The 21,093-nt window shown below is 38.7% G+C and overlaps 1 protein-coding gene across 1 annotated transcript in view; it reads right to left on the bottom strand.

Moving 5' to 3' along the window:
- The window catches only part of FZR1 (fizzy and cell division cycle 20 related 1), a 72,219-nt gene that overhangs the window by 34,832 nt on the left and 16,294 nt on the right, over positions 1 to 21,093 (bottom strand). The window contains exon 2 of the mRNA XM_036759323.1: positions 3,112 to 3,255. Coding sequence (XP_036615218.1) covers positions 3,112 to 3,180 — 69 coding nt within the window. The 5' untranslated portion in view covers positions 3,181 to 3,255. The remainder of the gene's footprint in view (positions 1 to 3,111; positions 3,256 to 21,093) is intronic.

The following is a 21,093-nucleotide window of genomic DNA, read 5'->3' as shown; positions in this document are numbered from 1 at the left end:
CAACTGTGGGTTGCCTCAGTTTGAGTTCCAGTAGACTACTGCTGGCCTCAGGCACCATCAGCAAGCTAGAAGGTTTGCAGCCAAAGAAATGCAGGAATCCTTGATCGGAGGTTCCCATCTTGTTAAGCTGTAGGCTTCTGACTGGCCAGTTCCAGGAACAGAGCCAAAAAGAGTTGCTTCTTGCTTCTGTTTGTGCTCCTCGCTCAGTACAAAACTTCAGATCCACAAATGCTCCTTCCCTGATCTGTCACCTCAAGGCGCAAATCTCTTCAGTCCATGCTGATCTGTGACCCAGATCAGGGGTACAGAGTAACAGAGCTGCTAGGTGGCACCTGTTTCTGCTTCCTACACAGTGTCAGGTCTGTGTTTGCTCTGGGATCTCTTCTTGCCCTAGTGCACAGTTAAAGCCACCACACAAAAGTTTAGACACAGTCTGTTAAAAGCTGGCTGAAGAACTAGACTCATTGTACACAAAACCTTTGGCTTGAGAACTAAGATGGTGACTACAGTTTCTGAAATCAGTGTTGCCCTTTAGTCTCAGATTTAAAAGCTAAATAACTGAGAGAGAATAAGAAATTCTAATTCCCTTTTTCTATGTTGAGAACCAGTGTTTCTATAGTTAACAGAGTGGTCAAAGTTCAGGTGAGGTCCTCTCAGATATAAAGACAAATGCCCTACAAAGTCCACTACACACACACACACACACACACACACACACACACGTCAAATACTTTCAAAGCCCCTCCACTTAAGCATTTTTTCATCCATAAGAAAACAAGTTCTGATATTCTTTCTTTTCTCTATTTCTTATCTGCCCCAGCAAAAGTTAGGTATGGCTATAAAGGCCATCTTTTCTTTAGTCTCTCAAACTTTATATAGGGGCCCAATTTTGGAAAACCCTGACAAAAACCCTCAGAAAAATCAGCATGTTACATTGATGCCTTTAGGAAAGCTGGCTTCATGTACTGGCTCTGTCACTTATTCTCCATGTGAGTAGGATGTCAGCCTCAGTTTCTTCATGTTTAGCATAAGTAGAATCAGGAGAGTTCAGTAGTTAGAAAGTGGAACAAATATAGTAAATTTCCCAGAAGCAGCTGAATCACATGACAGGGACACTATAGAAGAATTTGTGTTTCATGGAGGAGATGGACTAGATGAACTCTGAGACACCTACTCTAATGGAGAATCTATGATTCAACGAGCTACCACAATACAAAGAAAACAACAATGATCTGACAAGACCTTGGAAGAAAATTATTTTCAATCATCTTTCAGGATACTATAAGGTATACTGTCACTATAAAAATTAATGCTGTTTGTGAGCCTGGAACAGACCTAGTTAATTTGAGTCAAAGCAAAGATAAGCAGCCTCTAAACTTCTTTTAAGTCACCATATGCTGCTGTGAAAATGAAAATGGGGGCAATCAAAAGCCAGAAGAAAGGCAGGAAAAAAGATTTAGGGGAAACAGGTAAGGATTTATGGGCTCTGAAAACATAAGACCACCAAAGAAACAAAGTTAAAGGAATAAGTTTAGGAATCAAAATTTTAAATGGCTCTCCAAAAATAGCCACCAGAAAGTTTCCTTGAACAAAAAAATGTACAAAATGTCATCTTCACTTCAATTTAAAAACATTTACAAAGCATCCACTGCTTATAGAGCTCCATGCTAGTTAAACACAAATTTTAGATAAAACATGGTTTTCTACTTTCCCAGATTTCTGGTAGTGCTTAAGAGATGATTCTCTAAGACATCTCCTGTATCACTCCTTTACTCTCTGTTCCCAATATCATATCACACAAGCTGTCACTACCTTACCTCTAGCTAGAGAGAGGATCATAGAATATTAGAGTTGCAAGAGCCCGGGAGAGATTATTTAATCTAACAACTCCTTCATTTCCCAAATGTTGAATCTGAAGACTAGAGAGAAGAAATTACTTGCCAAAAGGTAGTGCAATAGCCTCAGAATCACAAAATCTTTAGAGTTAGAAGAGATCTCAGAAATCATCTAGTCCAACCATACCTGAAAATGAATCATTTCTAAAACATTCTGACGGTCATTTAGTCTCTGCTTATAGAATTCCAGTGACAGAGAATCTACTTAGGTAGCACACTCTTCAGTATAGCTACCATTTTATCAAGCCAAAATCTGCCTTTCAGCAAATAGGCTGTAGCCTCTCAGATTAAAGAGAATAAGTCTAACTTTCCACATCACGACTCTTCAAATACTTGAAAAGAGCTATCATGATCCGTTCCCCTCCCCCACCCAGTTCCCCCAAATCTTTTCTTCTTTAGGCTAAGCATCTCTAGTTTGTTCAATTAGTGCTTAGATGGCCTATTCTCTAGTCCTTTCATCATTCTAAGCATCTAACTCTAGACATGCTCCAGCCTGTTAATGTCCTTTCTCAAATGAGGCTCCCAGAACTATACCTGGAACTTCAGATGGGTTAGAAGTTAAAGATATAGCTATTAATAGTTTAATGTAAGGAAAAAACTTCCTACCAATTGGCTATCCAAAAAATGAAATGGGTTGCCTCAGTGGATAGTGGTTTTCCCTCACTAAAGGTCTTCAAGGTAAGAGCAAATTTGTTTGTCAGGGATGCTATTGACAGGATTTATGTTGGCAAAGGCAAGTATAGAAAATCTGCTCAGCTATTTGACCTGTGGGGTCTCTTCTAAATCTAGGATTCTAGGCAGTCTTGGAAAGATGACATATCTTATACTGCTTATATATACCTCACTCCCACTCCCACAGTACCGAACATGACTGATAGTGTTTCATGCCATATGTTCACAGTAGTAAGTGGATGACTGATTTTCTGCCATTTCTCTACTTTCGGCAGCTATGTTGAGACCTTCCTCAGTAACTCATGAAGAAGTTTCACATGGCTCTCCTGTGGGACTCAACATTCCCACATCCCTTTCTCAACCATTTGTTTGCTTGTAGGAAATATTTTCATTGCTCGTTTCCCCTTTATATTATCCATATTAATTACTCTCCTGGATTTACTTTGTGATTTTTATGGATTTTGGTTTATGGTTTCTAGCCCAGGACCAGGTTGGTGTGCAGACATTTGGTAAAGTCAGACTGGAGTACAAATGGACAACTTACACAAGGCATTGTGTTTTCATTCTGGATGTTGATCTGTCGAAGAAGACGCCTTTCATAATCTTGGTCCATGGTGAAAAGGTGGGAGCTGTGGCAGCCTGCAGACTCAGGGCCTTTGATTCATGAGGTCCAATTGTTAAAGTTAGTCTGCAGCAGCAAGGAAGGAAAGAGAAAAATATCAAGCAACACTTGGGTTAACTTTGCCAACTGGTACCAGCACTAAGGACAGAGGATCTTCCTACAGGAGATTCAGATAACAAAAATGCTTTTTGATTGATTTATAGATCAGTGTCATTTCTATCCCATAGCCTAATGTAGCAGAAGGAAGCCTCAACTACATTACAGGTTGTTAGGAAGAAAATGCTGTGCAAATCAATAAATAGCATTTATTAAAGGCCTACTATGTGCCAGGCACTGTGCTAAATGCTAGGGATATAAAGACAAAAAAAATGAAACAATCCCTGCTTTCAAGGAGTTTATACTCTATTGGGAGGGATTACACACACACACACACACACACACAGAGAATAAATACAAGGTACATGGAAAGGGCATTAAGCATTTGGGGGAATCAAGAAAGGTTTCATGTAGAAGTTGGTGCTTGATCTGAGTCTTGAAGTCTTGAAGTATTCTTAAGGCAGAGACCTAAGGGAAGTGCACAGGTGAAAAGGGAGTGCATTCCTGGCATATGCAAAGAAATAAAGATGGGGAGATGGAGTGCCATGTGTAAGAAACAAAGAGAAAGACTATTTGGCTAGACCATAGAATGTGGGAAGGGGAATAACTTATAACAAGGTTGCAAAGACAGGGCTGGGAACAGTTCATGAAAGGCTTTAACAGCCAAACAGAGGAGTTAGTATTTCATAAATCCAAAAGCCCCATTATATTAGTGAGTTATTTTTTATGGGTCTACTGTTGTCAAGGATTCAACAACAGCTGTTTAGTTATACTATTTCGGTTGAGCTTTCTTCACTAGGCTAAGACCTGGGTGACTATTTTAGTTTTTAATCATAATTACCACTTGGCATTAAGTATCCACATTTGTGATAGGTGTTTTATCTAGTACAGAAAAAGATATCCCTACCTTTATCCAACAATCTAACAAACATTTATTAAGCACCTGCTCCATGTGAGATACTGTACTACATGCTGGGGATACAAAGACAAAATGAAAAAGTCATTGACCTTGAGGCCATACATTCTATGAGAGAACTATAAGACATAAACTGATACATACATAATAATTTTAAGAGGAAGTAAGCACAAACAACTAATGGGAGCGAGAAGAACTTCCCATAGGGAAAGGCATATGACTTAAGCTTTAAAGAAAGCTAGGGATTCTAAGAGCTAAAGCCTATGCAGACTCACAAAAACAGCAGAGACGAAATGCTGACTTTGGGGACAGCAAGCAGGTCAATAGAGGTAGAATGTAGAATGCTTTAGGAAAAATATTCATTAAGTCTGGAAAGGTTAAACTGGAGCTAGACTGTGAAGGGTTTTAAAAGCCAAGCTGAGGAGGAGGTTCAGTACTTATGCTTGAAAAAGAGGGGCAAGATGAAGATATTTAAACAAAGCTGTATCATGATTACGTCCTATGGTTTTCTACCTATATATGCTTTTGCTCTCCTCCTCTGACTTTTCCCAGTTCTGCAACCCATTTCCTAGCTAATTCTTCAAAGCTCAATGAAGAAGCAAGTCATTTCATTGAGAAGCTTTCCTAAATATTCCCGTTTAGAAAGAATCTCATCTTCCTTTGAACTAGATTATCAGTTTTCCTAAACTGTAAAATAAAGTAGAATGGACAAGATTATCTCTAAAGACCCTTCTGGCTCTAAATCCCATGACCTCATACCTTATAGTATGGTTCCTCATGCCCACTTCCCATCTTCCCTACTAGATTATGAGTTCCAAAATTTGGATACGGAATAGAGGTCCTATTTACCATTTTATTGTCCTTCTTAAACAAACAATACCAAGAATACTGCCTAGCACATAATATCTAGTAAAATCCCATTATTTGTCACTCGGTAAATATTTGTTGAATTAACTAGATCCGAATACCCACACACACACACACACACACACACACACACACACACTCTGTCACATACCAGTCTTGGAAATCTGACCATCAGTTTCCACTAATAAATAAAGTTTAAGCTATTCCCCAAACTAGATTGGCTGAAGACGTTTTTAGGTTTCTTGAAACAACCTTTTTCTCTTAACCCACACCTGAACCTTAGTACTATTTTTCATCTTATCAGACTGTGAGAGTAAAAGCTTGAAGAAAACCATGGCTCTCAAATATCTTTCTTCTATAAATCCTTCAGAGGGCTTCTGTGAGCCCCATTTGTTTCATCAACCTCCCTAAAATGAATATAAGCCTACTGTTCCTCTTTTTAGCATTTCAGTAGATCTAGGTACAGGGGTAGGAAACCAGGCTTGAGGTCACATGTGGTCTTCTAGGTCCTTGGATGCAGCCTTTTTTTTTTTAATTTTTTAAAAATTTTTATTTTATTTTTTATTTTTAGTTTATCACACACAGTTCTACATAATTTTGAGTTCCAGATTTTCTCCCCTCCCCCCTCCCTCCCCAAGACGGCATGGAATCTCATATAACTACCATGTATAACTTCTCATTGAATTAATTTATACACTAGTCAAGTTGTGGAGAAGAATTATGCCCAGTGGAATGAATCATGAGAAAGAAGATACAGAACCAAAAAAAACCAAAAAAACAACCCAGAAACAAAAACAAAAGAGAAGAAAAAAAGGCGAGCATGTAGTGCGCCTCAATCTGTACTCAAACTTCACAGTTCTTTCTCTGGATGAGGATAGCATTCTCCATCGTGAGTCCCCTGGAGTTGTCCTTGCACCTTATGTTGCTGAGAAGAGCGAAGCATGTCAGGGTTGGTCCTCACGGAATCCATATATCTGTGGTTGTGTACAATGTTCTCCTGGCTCTGCTCTGCTCACTCAGCATTATGTCGTGTAGGTTTTTCCAGGTTGTTACGAAGTCCGTATCATCCCCATTTCTTATGGCACAATAGTATTCCATTACCTTCATATACCACAGCTTGTTCAGCCATTCCCCAATTGATGGGCATCCCTTTGATTTCCAATTCTTGGCTACCACAAAAAGAGCCGCTATAAATATCCTTGTACATATGGGTCCTTTTCCCGCTTGTGTGATTTCTTTGGGATACAACCCTATTAGTGGTATTGCTGGGTCAAAGGGTATGAACATTTTTATAGCCCTTTGGGCATAGTTCCAAATTGCTCTCCAAAATGGCTGGATCAGCTCACAACTCCACCAGCAATGTAACAATATTCCAATTTCCCCACATCCTTTCCAGCATTTATCATTTTCCTGTTTTGTTATTTTAGGCAATCTGACAGGAGAGATGTGGTATCTAAGAGTTGTTTTGATTTGCATTTCTCTAATCAGTAGTGATCCAGAGCATTTTTTCATATGCCTATAGACAGCTTTAATTTCTTCCTCTGAAAACTGACTGTTCATATCCTTTGACCATTTCTCAATTGGGGAATGGCTTGTATTCCTATATATTTGGCTCAGTTCCCTGTATATTTTAGAAATAAGGCCTTTATCAGAGATACTAGTTGCAAAGATTTTCTCCCAATTTTCTGCTTCCCTCCTAATTTTTGTTGCATTGGCTTTTTTTGTACAAAAACATTTCAATTTGACATAATCAAAATTATCCATTTTGCATTTTGTAATGCTCTCTATCTCTTGTTGGGTCATGAATTCTTTACTTTTCCATAAATCTGATAAGTAAACTATTCCTTGCTTTCCCAAATTACTTGTATTATCAGCTTTTACTCCTAAATCATGAACCCATTTTGACTTTATTTTGGTATATGGTGTAAGATATTGGTCTATGCCCAGTTTCTGCCCTACCATTTTCCAATTTTCCCAACAGTTTTTGTGAAATAGTGAATTATTAGCCCAGAAGCTGACCTCTTTGGGTTTATCAAAGAGTAGATTGCTAAACTTGTTGATTTCTCCTACTTGTGTACCTATCCTATTCCACTGATCCACACCCCTGTTTCTTAACCAGTACCAGGTAGTTTTGATGACTGCTGCTCTGTAGTACAGTTCTGGTATGGCTAGACCACCTTCTCTAGCATTTTTTTTCATTAATACCCTAGATATTCTAGACCTCTTGTTTTTCCAGATGAATTTTGTTATTATTTTGTCCAGCTCAGTAAAATAATTTTTTGGTAGTTCGATTGGTATGGCACTGAATAGATAGATTAATTTAGGTAAAATTGTCATTTTTATTATACTAGCTTGGCCTAACCATGAGCAACTGATATTTTTCCATTTATTTAGATCTGATTTTATTCGCGTGAAAAGTGTGTCATAGTTATGTTCATATAGGCCCTGGGTTTGTCTTGGCAAATAGGGATGCAGCCTTTTGATTGAGTCTAAGTTTCATGAAACAAAAACTTTTATTAAGGGAATTTGTTCTGTGAAGTTTGGATTCAGTCAAAGGGCTGCACTTGAGGACCTAGAGGGACACAAGTTCCCCATCCCTGATCTAGGAGAAAGCAAAGGAGATAAACTTACTTCAAAAATTATTGCATTTGCTAAGAATACTCCTCCTCCCAATTTACTTAGGCACTCTCCTGATACTTTTAAATTGCTATTTTTTTCCTAATCGCTCTGATAGGAGCATAAGGGTTTTAAGAGGAAGGAGGATAAAGGCAAGAAAGTTTGCCTGCAAAACCAGAGCAGTTTAGAGGAGAGAGACAAAGCCAGAATGGCTCTTTCTGGGTTGGGAGTGGGGCAGAGGTGGGATTTAGGATTGAGGAGAACTGAGCCAGAATAATTGTGATTTGGGAAACAGATGACTTCGGCTTGAAGAGGACTGAAGCAGAACAGCTCAGGTGAGGGGGCAGAGAAGGCAAGGTTCAGGCTATTAGTTAAATGTCATTATAGCAAATGTTAGGAGACTACAAATACTTTTGTAGTACCCAAATTGGGTCATAGAGAATACTGCTTAAACTAATTAGGTAGGACATCAGCCAGGGCTTAGTCTTTTTTATTATACTAAGATTTCCGGTATAATGGTATTTCCATTAGCACTTGCTTAAGGCATGTAATGGAAAGGTTACTGCACTTGGAGTCATAAAACCTGGCTTTGAGAGTCAGCTGTCATGTCACATGGCTGTTTGGCCAAGAACAGGTAAGTTACGACACCTCAAGCTCAGATTCTTCATCTGTAAAATGGAAATAATAATCACACTCTTTCTCTTTCCCTAAAAAGGATGTGAGGATGACCCTCTATAGCCCATAAAGTGCTAAATAAGTAGGACCTATTATCACATAACATAGTAGAAAAAACAATAAATTTGGAGTCTAAGGACTTGAGTTCAACTCAGGTTTCTTACTGTCAATGTGCCCTTGGGAAAGTCAAGTCCCCTTTTTCAGCCTTGGGTTATCTGCCAAATAGGATTATTGTGCTGCAAAAAGAACTTTGTTTTTGACTCACTTCACTGAACCATTTACTTTCTGCACATGAAAAACACTTGTCTGCACTTTCTGGGTGAAACTTGACCTAAGGAAAGAGAATTCTGTTGTTGGGATAACCCTAAAACTACAGGTAGCAATCAAGGATAAAAGGCCAAAGATGATAAAATTAGCTCTTCTGGGACACCTCTTACCTACATGCCTGGCCTTCACATTTTATTATAACTACGACCTCCAAAGAACTGTGCTAGCGGTTAAGACAGCAACATAACTAAACAAAGGAAAGACACTAGTCCACAAAAACACTATTGCACTTTCATCTCCCTAATAGCTGGCGATGATGGGAGCACCATGTCTCAATAAGCAAAGGAGCAAGCCCTGGGGTGGACGAACTCTGGATTTAAAGTCAAGTACCACCTTTGCCACTTAACCTATTATGACCTCAAGCAACTCAAAGTCTCAGTTCTCTCACCTATAAGACGGAGATATATACTGGCACTACTGACGTTATAACACTGTAAGTGAGGATCAAGTGAAACAACTAATACAAACTTATAAAGAGCTCCAAAACCCATCGCTGGACATACTGCAGTCTCTGGGCCTTGGCCCCTTCTTCTGTACCCTGGACCTTCTCACATTTCCCTCTCCAACAATAAAGGTGTACTGTTACAACAAACTGAGTTAAGCTGAACACTTGAGTTTCTTTAAAAAGATACTATATTTAAAGGTGCCAGACATGGTACTCTCCATGCCTACCTATCTGAAGGCAGTTTTGTTTAAGTGAAAGAATCCTAGGCCTCAGGTAACCTGGGACTCAGGTAACCTGACTTCTATTCACTATCATGATACTTGAAAAACTATATGACCTTAGATAAGTCATTTAAACTCCCAAGGCCTTAAAAATTTCATCTACAGAAGAAGGAAGTTGGGTTGTGTTACCTCTAAGGACCTTTTCAGTTTAATAATCTTCCTTGTAGGCCAGAGGATGAACTACAGGACATCTCTAAGGTACTTACTTGGAGTCCTAAATTAAAGAACACTGTTAGAATTTATAACTTAACAGAAAAGGTTAGGGAGGGGCTCTGCAGTCTATATTCCAGACTACTCATTAAAAGTGCAGTGGTGTAATACTCCAGTATAGAACATGTACAAATCCATTCCACTGAGTTATTGCCTTAATGTGGCAGAAAGTGTTGGATTTTAAAATCAGGAGGTCAGAGATGCAGTTCTGTTTCTGTCACTTGTCAGCTTTGTAACCCTGGGCAAATCACTTCGCTGGGCCTCAGTTTTCTTTTCTATACAACCAGGATAATATTCCTCCAGAATCTTGTGAAGAAAACACTCAGTAAATTTTAAAATATTATAGAATTGTGAATTATCAAAAGTAGTAGTCTTCTATCTCACTTATTCATAGAGCAGAAAGAGAACATTTTAGTCCTTTAGAGATCTAGTTCAATCCCTTCATTTTATAAGGCCCAGAATGGCTAAATGACTTGCCCAAGATAACACAATTAGTTTGTGGCAGCATTGAGACCTAAACCCAGGTCTCCTGATTCTCAACACAGAATTCTTTCCCCTGTACCACAATGCCTCACTGGATCACATCCAAATTCCTTGGTCTGGTTTTCAATACCTTCCACAGAGTAGTACATACCTATGCTTCCAATCTTATCTCCCACTATTATCTAACATACAATGTTTTACTCCAGTAAGGTTGATTCACCATATCCTATGCTCATCCTTGCCATTATGAATTTTACAACCTGGTTTACAGAGATAAGTGTCTATCCATATGACCAGGGCCAGTGTATGTAGCGTGGCCCAGTAGTACAAAATGTTTTCCTTTCAAATTTTTTTTCTCTATATATGTAACACAGGACTATTGGTTAGAAAAGAGATGTTTGTATATTAGAAAAGAGATGTTTGCACATTACTAGGCCTACGTTCACATGAAATCTGGCTATGAAATTCCATACTTTCATACTTTTTCATTGTACTAGGAAAACTTACCTACTTTCTACAAGAAGCCTTTGTCAGGTCTCAATCTTAGTGCCTTCCCTCTAAGACGACTCCCATTTTATTCTAGCTATATCTCGTTTGTACATGGTTGTTTGCATGTTGTCTCTCCCATTAGACTGAGCTGCTTGAGTACAGGGGCTATTTTTTTTTTTTGCCTTTCTTGGTATCCCTGGTAGGCTCTTAACAAATGCTAATGACTCACCTGAAAGAATTGTTAGAAACAGAGTGAATGCTTTTGTCTCATGCAAGATGATCTGCAACTCTAAGGACTAACGTGAATACCACATACTACTTTGTCTAAGTACCCTATTCCTCATATGGATATATATAGTCTATTTAACACTTACATTAGGGGAGTGATGTAGAAAACCACCAGGCCTTACCACTGCCCCCTAAGGTCTTCTAGGCCTTATGATCTGCCCTATCTGTACACCCTACAGTTCCCTGGCACTGTCAACTGACCTACTTATATAACCTAAAAAACAAAACATTGGGTTTCGCCATTTCACAGCCCAGCACCAATGGCTGCATCTGGACCTTTCCATTTGCCCCTCATCTGAACTCTTTTATGTTGTCTCCTCTATTCATATGTGAGCTTCTTTAGAGTAGAAATTGTCTTGCCTTTTCTTTTTGTATCCCTAGTAAATAGCATATAAATGCTTTTTCATTTATATTCATAAGAGAAGGTACAAAGATTAAAAGACACAGTTCCTGCCCTCATGGAGCTCACAATTTGGTAAGGAAATACAATACATGATAAGTGAATTAACTTCACAAAACAAATCCCCTTAATAAAAGGATTTGTTCTATAAAACTTGGGACTCAGTCAAAAGGCTGCACCCAAGGACCTAGAAGACCACATGTGGTCTCAAAGTCACAGGTTCCCCACCCTTCTTTTAGGCAAAGGGAACAAAAACACAGAAAGACAGAACAGTTCAGTTTGGCTGAAATGTACTGTGAGGAGAAATATGAGATTCAATTTACTAAACATGTGTTGAGTCCCTAGAACCAGCTAGATCCTGGGAAAACGAAGACAAAGAGGAAAGCAGTCCTGCCCTCAAGGAACTTATATTCTACTGATGGAAAAACAATGACACTATAGAAAAGTAAGCAAATAAAAAATAGTTTGAAGGAAGGAAGCATAATTAGGGGCATCAGGAAAGGCTTGTAGGAGGTGGCATTTGAGCTAAGTCTTGAATAGAGTTAGAGATTCTAAGAGGAGGGTTGAGGAAAAAGAGAATTCCAGGCATGTGGGGCAGTGTGCAAAGGCACGGAGGCAGGAGATAGAATGTCATGTGGGAGAACAGCAAGTAATCCACTTTGCCTAGAACACAGATGAAATGAATCAAGAAAGACAGGTTGTAGTCAGATTGTAAAGGGCTTTAAGTGCCAAGCTGAGGAGTTCATTTTATCATAAAGGCAACAGCGAGCCACTGATGAAATCAGATTATAGATGATTTGAAACATCAAGCTAAAGGAACAATTCAGACCTCAGACCCCCCAAATTCTTTGTTTGCCTGTACCTCTCCTCTCTCTGCCCACTCCCAACTAAATTGTGAACTCAATGAGGGCAGCAACTTTTATCTATCCTAAAGCCCATATTATAATACTTCCCTGGCCACAGCAAATGGAAAATGAGCTGAGTTTAGAACTGGATAAGAGGTGAATACGCTGGACTGCATTTGGAAAATTGCACAATCATCACAAGCAACTTACTATAGCAGATGTTCATCTCTTTAGCACCAATATTCTCCTTGTAATGCCATATGGCTGCAGATCGTGGAACACCATGATCAAAAAGAAGGTATAGAAAGAATGTATTTCTCTATCAGTGAAGGGAAGAATATGGTACTTGCTGAATTAAAATTTAAGATAAACTCTTTCAAGTATGTCCCATTCCTCAGTTTTCACAATCTGAAAAGATTTTTTTCCCCTAGTAAATTCTTAAGTTAGACATTACCACCCTTTTCTTAACCAAATATCGTTATTACTCTATGGGTTAGTAAAAAAAAATAATTACAGTTACTTGGCTTTGGAACATGCTTTTCCCTTTCCTTCCCCCAACTCAAAGTTTTAACAGCTCTGGATTTTGGCAACAAAATAAACTAAATAATAGCAGCACACAAAACTAAGTAGTAGAAACAGTTCAACAGTCCAGGTTGTCATAAAGAAGTACAGCATTAACTGCCAGATAAAGATAAGCAACACATGCTAGAGGGGTTAAGAGAGAGGAGTGGGTACTGTTTTTGAGATTCCTTAGAAATAATTCTAGTGTTTTGCTTTTCCTTTTTTAAGACAGCATGGCGCAGTAGAAAAAATACTGGATTTGGTGTCATGGGACCTGGAGGGTTTAAATCTCAGTCCTGCCATGTATTACCGGTATAACTAAGACCAAATCACTTAAGCTTTCTAGGGCTATTTCCACATCTGTAAAATGAACAGGTTAGAGTGGATGGCTGTGAAGGTCATAGTTCAAGTATTATGACCCTCATTTTACAGATGAGTAAAAATTGAGGCTGTCTCAGCAGAGAAAGCTCATGGGCTGGGTACAATCAACAAAGGCTTCACAAACACCTCTCAAATCAATCCGGTCCATTAGAATTTTTTGTTTGTTTTGTCTTTGTTAGCAGCATGGTATAGTGAAAAAATGATATGATGTTATGGATCCTGGGTTTGATTAACTGTAACAACTGGGATTAGTCTTTTCCATTACAATAACAACTGCTTCCGGGTGGGAGGAAGGTCCAATGCAAAAATAATGTAGTCTCTACCTTCATGGAACTTACAATCTAGGGGACAAAAGGGAGGGGGTGGGGTAATTGTTCACAAAATACACAAGTGGACTGTACCATCCAATAACTGTAATGTAAAATAAGGAGAATATGAGAAAAGTGCAAAGTACTTTTTCAAGTTTAGAGAAAGGAAAAAATTTTTCTGAGATGTTAGGGAAGGCAGTTGGAGGTAGAACTGGAGAGCTGAGTCTTAAAGTAATCTAGGTAAGGTTTTTTAAAATGAAAGTGCAGGAAGAAAGGAAGGGAGAGATCATGCTAGGCATAAAGAAATAGTGTGACCAAAGGCACAAAAATAGTAATGAACTAGGTATGTACCAAGAACACAAGCAGTTTGCTTTAACGGGAGCACAGTAAGTACAAAGGCAGGGAAATAATAAGGAAAGCCTGAAAAGGCAAGCAGCTGTGAAGGTGTTGAGGATCCTAACTGACAGACTACGTAGTTTAGAGTTTATTCAATCAATGATAGAGCCATCCCTAGGACAAGTAGCCATTTAGTCTTTAGCTGAACTGATAAAGTGATCCTTATCATCCATAAGGCACTTCACCCACAATAAAGATTAGGCACACCAGCCTTTCCATTGCTCCTCCCACACATTATACCACCTCCTGTTCTCAGTGTCTGTATATTGCCTGACCCCAAGCTCGGAGCTCTCTCCTCACCTCTGCTTCTTAGAATTCCTAATTTCCTTCAAGCGTGAGCTTAGTCACCCCTCTTCTACATGAAGCCCTTCCTGACCCCTTCAGCTACTGGTGTCTTCCCATAAAAAAACCAAATGTTGTGTCTCATTCCTGCCTTGACAGAATGTTAAGCTCCTTGAGAGCAGAGGCTGACTAACTTCTATCTTTGTACCCCAGTGCCTGGCACATAGAAGACACTTAAAAAATGTTTGTTGAGGTTGGGGTTGGGGGTGGTGGCAGCGGACAGTGAAGGGCAGCGGCTGCAGCGGCTTCTGCGATCGGGATTTCAATTATGGCAGGTCCAGAATCTGACAGTCAGTATCATTTCACTGGTTTTAAGAACTACTTCAATTCATACACCCTTAATGGCAGAAAGAATTATGTACGGGCCACTTATGGAGGAATTGCTTTGCTCATACTTTACTTCAAGGCAAGGTCTAAAAAAACTCCAGCTGTGAAAGCAACAGAAATAGAGCCCAGTACGTGTGTGTGTGTATATGTGTATACTTTGTCCATCATCAAGTTCCCTGGCTAAAGGACCTGCTGTCAATCTAGCATGTAACCTATAGTTCTTGAAATAAAACATGAACTCAGAAAAAAAAATGTTTGTTGACTGAATGCCCATTTCATTACAGAAGAGCTTTAATTGGGTTAAAAGAATATGAGCATCTGATGTCAGAAGGCCTCAGTTCAAAACTCCAGTTCTACTACTCAGCTGTGTGACCTTAACCTGGCATGGCTTCATTTTCATCATCTGTAAAATGATGGGGTTGGGCTAGATCAGCAGTTCTCAAAGTGTGGCCCAGTATTTCAGGGGGTCCTCAAGGTCAAAATTTTTTATACTAAGACATTTTAATTTAAAATATGGCAAATATATGTGAAATCCTTATAAACAAACACTCTTCAAGGTCCACAATAATTTTTAAGAGTGTAAAGGGGTCCCAAGACCAAAAAGTTTGAGAACTGCTAGACTAAAACATCTCTCCCCCAGCTCTAAATTATTCCTTATATTGTGCTGAAATCTGGCTCTTTAACTCCCACTCATCAGTCCTAGTCAAGCTCCACCAGAACTAGCGCCTCTCTAGAATGCAACTGAAAAACATACATAGTCTTTGCAAAACAGTCCAGTTAGGAAAGGAAATCAAACAGAGCTCCCCAGGGCTAAATTCACACCTCTTGTCAATCAATGAAACAGCTGAATACAGCTAGGACTTCAGTTCCGGATAAGGTCTCTTTGGCAAATGGCAAGAAAGTCAAGGAGATTCATGAATGTTGTGCTGATGTGGTAATGATTATCATTCAGTACATCGAGTTCAAGGAAGCTGCTGGGGAAAAAAATAAGTACTTAGTTGCTATAGAAGCATTCTGGGCTAGAGCTGGAAATAATTTTTAAAGGCCTTGAAAAGAGATGGAAACATTCAGAGATATGTTTCTGGCCCCAGTATCCTTTTGTATCCAACTTTAACCCTGTCTGTGCCTGTAGATGCCACTGATGGAAGAGGAATAGTGTTCTGTGAACCTTAAAGAACTATAGAACATGCATTAAGATTCTAATTCTTCTCTGAAAGAAACATTAAAGGGCAACTCTGCCAGGGATGAGAATAGTAGTAACACAAGCTTACGGGCTGGGGGAGTGGCTCACAACCCACCATTTGGGCACCCCTGCAGTAGAGCACAAGGCAGCTCAGGTTTTTTCTGAATGAATGCATTTACTTAGTACCTTAAGCATAAAGGTAAGGTAAGGAGGGATACATTCCACAGATGGGAAGCAGCTTGCTCAAAGGCATAGAGAAAGGAGAAGGAATGCCATATGTAAGGTACAGAAAGAAGGCCAATTGGCTGAACCTTAAAGTGGGGGAAAAATGTACAATAAATCAGGAGATGTAGGCTGGAGCCAGATTGTGAAGAAATGTAATAGAGAAACAGAGGAATCTGTATTTTAAAACTCTGGAGGCAATATGAGGTACAAGTTGAGGTTTTTGAGAAAGGGGGTGAAATCGTCAGACTTGTGCTCTATGAATATCACTTGGGCAGTTTGGTGGAGGAGATAAGAGAAACTTGGAGGCAGAAACCCCAATTAAGGAACAGGAAGTGCCTAATGGCCAGAACCAGGGTCATGACTGTGAATAAAGAGAAACGGAAGAAATGCTGTGGAAGGAGACTCACTAAGGCTTGTTGGTAGATGGAGAGAGAAGGACTAAGGGTGACTTTGAGGTTGTGAACCTAGGTGTTGGTGAACAGAAATAGGGAAGTTAGAAAAAGAAGTGGGGGTTTAAGGAGAAAGATGATTGAGGGCTTTTTTTTTTGGACATGTTGATTTAGGGATGTCTATGGAATATCCAGTTGGAAATATTCAAAAAACATTTGGAGATACAGGACTGGAACTCTGGAGACAATACAGGGGAGATTTATATAGATCTAGAAGTTACTTGCATGGAGAAGAGAAATGAACCCTTTGGAATTGATGAGGTTAACATGAGTGTGCAGAGGCAGAGAAAAAAGAGACAAGCAAGATGCACCAGTGCTTAATGTTTGTTTAACTAAAATGCTCTACTTGCATACTTGGTAACCTTCAACAACCTCTCTACCTCAAGAGGTTGAACAAATGGATCAATAAGATGCCAGCAGTTAAGTCTGGTTGCAGCACTCCAGATTCCTCTACGTACAAAACTCTTAAACTGGAGAAAAGAAAACATGCCCTGTCCAGATTCTGGTCTTCCAATCCAAAAGAATGCAAATGGCAAGCCCCAGTCTCCCTCTCCTTGCAGAAAGAAACCCCTGACTTGTTTTGAGTTCTAGGATATTCAGTATGGATAACCCAAACCTACTAATTACTCTATTTCTCTATCCAAGAAACAACTTTCTCTTTTCTACTATTTTTTTTGTTTCTTTAGATAATCTGTCAATTATATGTCATTCATGAGTACTTAAAGTTCAGACATCTTTTCTGAGCCTTTGACTAATCTGAATCATATAGATTTTTAGTACAAGAAAGGGATCTTCTAATACAACACTCATTTCATAAAGGAGGGAACTGAGGCCCAGAAAAGATAAGGGCTATCAATGAATGAGCTGAGCTAGAAAGCAAGTTCTCATCTCCCAGGATGTTATTTCCACTGTACTATGCTTCTTTGTCTCAAGAAAGGACCTTGTTCTGAAACTCCTGGGATATTATGGAATCAAAGGAAGACTGAGCTGGAAGGGACCTAAAAGATTAACTTCCCTCGATTATAAAATGGGGAGTTGGAAATACATAACCTTTACAACACCTTCCAACTCTAAATCTATTAGCCTTATAATCTAGGATGCACTCATTTTATAGAGAAAATAAAGGCCCATAGAAAGGAAGAAACTTTCCTGAAGTTGATTAGTGGCAGAACTAGAATGGGAGCTTAGGTTTCCTAACTACTTGATCTACTTCTCTTTCTATTTCTACTTCAATGTACTGGTTTTCAAGGACTTCCCATACTTAGATTCTGTGATGTTTCAATCCCACCATATAAGAAATTACGTACTAAGAAAGCAAAAGTGTTTTAACCATTTATTGCTTCAAGAGACATGACTAGCAAGCTGTGAAATAAGAAACTCCTTCACATTAAAATAATGTGTGGTATATGGGGAAAAGAACTGGATCGGGGGGTCACAGCACCTAGGTTCAAATCTTGTATGTTTACAAGATCTGAAGAGGTTCCAAACCTTATTTTTCTGGACTTCAATTCCCTCATTTGTCAAATGAGTAAACTGGACTAGATCAGGCATTCTTACCAAACTTTCTGTGTCACAGAACCCTCTGACTAGCTAGTGAATGAAGCCTGTGGACACTTTTCCAGAATGTTTGTTTTTTTTTTTAAATCATAAGATCTATAGGATTACAAAGTAAACCAACTATACTAAAATATAATTATCAAAATATTAAAAAAAACAAAAACCAAATTCATTAACCCCAGGGTTAAGAATCTGATAAGACATTTTTAATGTCCTTTTGGGTCCTAAATCCGATGATACTACTATTTTCCAGTTTACTGGTACTCTTAAACATGTAATGTGTAGAGTATCAGGTTTCTCCTGGCCTTTAAAATGGTAGTCAGTAGGGCTTGTCAGGGCTGTAAGTCAAGAATCCATTCTTTTTGAAGAGATGTTAAAGTTTATCAGGTAATTTAGCACTTATAGATTAAAAATCTAAGTTGGTAGGGCATTAAGAATTAATCATTCTTATTAATTTTGAATCTGACGTTACACCAGATCTTCCTGCATTTCCACCATTTGAATAATTCTGCTTAGCTCCAAAGGTGAAAGCTACTACTTGTTGATATGGTATACACCAGATGTAGATCCTAAGCTAGTTTAACTACAGCCTTTATAAAAATATAATTCACTTGGGATAAAATTTATCTCAGCATTGAAGCTACAATGAAGTTTTCAAAGGTAAGTATTCAGGGTGGTCTCCAGTATAATTACATTACTATTTTAACAACATATGTGTACTTCTGTCCTATTTTCAGGAAAAACATCTGCAGGCTAAATAATCAAGAACAAAGACCAAGGAAAAAAATAGATGGTAAATTATTATTCTTTAACTAGTAATAATCATTGAATAAATTTCCTGGAATGCCAGAATATACTCAGGACTAGCAGCCTATTTCTATCTTTCTATTTACTTCATAGTAATTTTGTAACACATTTAACAGTTAAATAACTAATTTTCCCAAAGCCAGAAAGCTTCTCCTAATAGTTAAAATTGCAGGCAACTTTGTATATGTTGAATTTACTTATAACTCTGCAAGTCTCAATATTTAGACAAAGATTTCCAAACAATGTCCACCCTTCTTCATTAGGTAACTTTTTCTCTTATTATTTCTTGGACTGTCTCCATCTCATAATTGGTAGAAGCAAGAACCAAAGGAGCAGAGGACAAGATGGAGTAGCTACAGTGAGCTATAAGGTTTCAAAAGAGAGATCAGGTAGTAGAAAAATCACTGTAATTAAAAGTCAGAAAATTTTGGTTTGACTCTTGCTTTGTCCACTTAAAAGTTAAGTGATTTCCTGTTTCTGAGCTTCAGTTTCTTCATCTGTAAAATGGAAATAATATGTATACACCTTCTGTCACAGGATTGCTATCAGGATCAAACAAGACAATGGACAGGGCTACTTTTAAACTGAAATACATAGTGGTTAAGTGAATTACTAACCTCACGGATCCAATTACCTTCTCCCCAAATCCCTTATTTACTCACCCCACATACGATGAGCTGAGGACAAAATTCAAACCCCAAACTTCCAACTCAAAATCTTTGTATTTTTTCCACAGTAGTATACCCTCATATTGATGATTTCTCCACCTTCTTCCTTTCCCCACTCTGACTTGACAGCCCAATTTTTTCACCTCTACAAGGACACAGTCCCTAGAAGCCAAGGGATCCAAGCTTGAAGGAAGAAATCTGACCTAACTTGGATACCTGCTGATGTTGCTATTCAGTAGTTTCAGTCATGTGTGACTCTTCATGACTCTATTTGAGGTTTTCGTGACAAAGATACTGGAGTGGTTTGTCATTTACTTCTCTAGCTCATGTTACAGATGAGGAATTGAGGCAAATAGGGTTAGGTGACTTCCTCAGGATCACACAGCTATTAAGTGTCTGAGGATGGATCTGAACTGATGAAAAGAAGTCTTTCTGACTCCAGGCTCAGAGCTCTATCCACTGTGCCACCAGCTCATGACCAATCAGCTAAGTTCAGGAATTTCAATCCTGTCTGGTGACAGGTGGGGCCAGGTGCATAACATGGTGTCTGGAAGGTAGTGGATTTCCCCCATCACTAGAGGTCTTCAAATGGAGTCTGGATAACCATTTGCCAGGGGATCTTGTAAAAGGGATGCCTGTTCAGGCATAGGTTGCACACAATAATTTCTAAAGTCCTCAGAAGCTGTAGATTCTGAATGACTGATAAGATCTCTCTGAATATTCCCTTTTCTGGGAACAAGTTTGGCGAAGAGAGAATTAAAGGAACAAGGATAGTTTTTAAATGAAGAAACGCAAACTGAATTTCAAAAGCCATATGAAAAAAATTTTCCAGATAGATATGAAAAAAGCAAATTAAAACAATTTTGAGACTTCGCCTAATACCCATCATATGAAGAAAGATGATAAAAGATGTAAAAAAGGCAATTGTTAAAAAAGCTGTGGGAGGCAAAGATATCAATGCACTGTTGGTCGAGCCAACAATTGGTATAACCACTCTAGAAAGCAATTTGGAATTCTACCTCAAAAGTCACTAAACTGTACATACCCTATTGACTCAGTGATACCATCACTAGGTATATACTCCAAAGGGGTCAAAAACAGAAGGGAAAGACTTAGGTACAAAAAAACCCCATTTATAGCATAATTTTTGTTGTTGTTGTTGTTGTAGTTAAGAAGTTGAAACAAAGTGGGTACCTATTAATTAGGAAATTGCTGAAAAAATTGTGGTCTCTGAACACTACGGAATGTTACCGCACCATAAGAAACTACGAATTTGTAGAAAACTGGATAGATCTGTATGTGCTTATACAGATTGAAACGAGGAGAAAATGAGAACAATTTACAGAATAGTCACTATACTGGAAATAATTCTCAGAGACTTCAGGGCTGATAAACACAGTAACCAATCATGACTTCAAAAGATTTAAAATGAAACATAACTCTCCCTTTTGTTTTTAAAGGTAGTCAAAGGTAGAAGATTTATTAGAATATAGAAAATTATATAGGCCCAAACAAGAAAGGACATCAGAAGAATGTCAGAAGAATGCCCTTAGAGATCACCCATCACTCCTTTGAGAGACGGTTGAAGTGAGGTCCAGACTAGGGCTGGGGAACCTGTGGCCTTGAGGTCACATGTGGCCCTTCGGTCCTCAAGTGCAGCCCTTTGACCGAATCCAAACTTCACAGAAATCTGATTGGTTCTGTGAAGTTTGGATTCTGTCAAAAGGCCATACTTGGGGACCTAGAGGACCACAGGTTCTCC

The sequence above is a fragment of the Trichosurus vulpecula genome, chromosome 1 (genome assembly GCF_011100635.1).
Source record: "Trichosurus vulpecula isolate mTriVul1 chromosome 1, mTriVul1.pri, whole genome shotgun sequence".
Classification (NCBI taxonomy): domain Eukaryota; kingdom Metazoa; phylum Chordata; class Mammalia; order Diprotodontia; family Phalangeridae; genus Trichosurus; species Trichosurus vulpecula.
The sequence above is the reverse complement of the archived record's forward strand: the minus strand, read 5'-3'. Positions and strand labels throughout refer to the sequence as shown.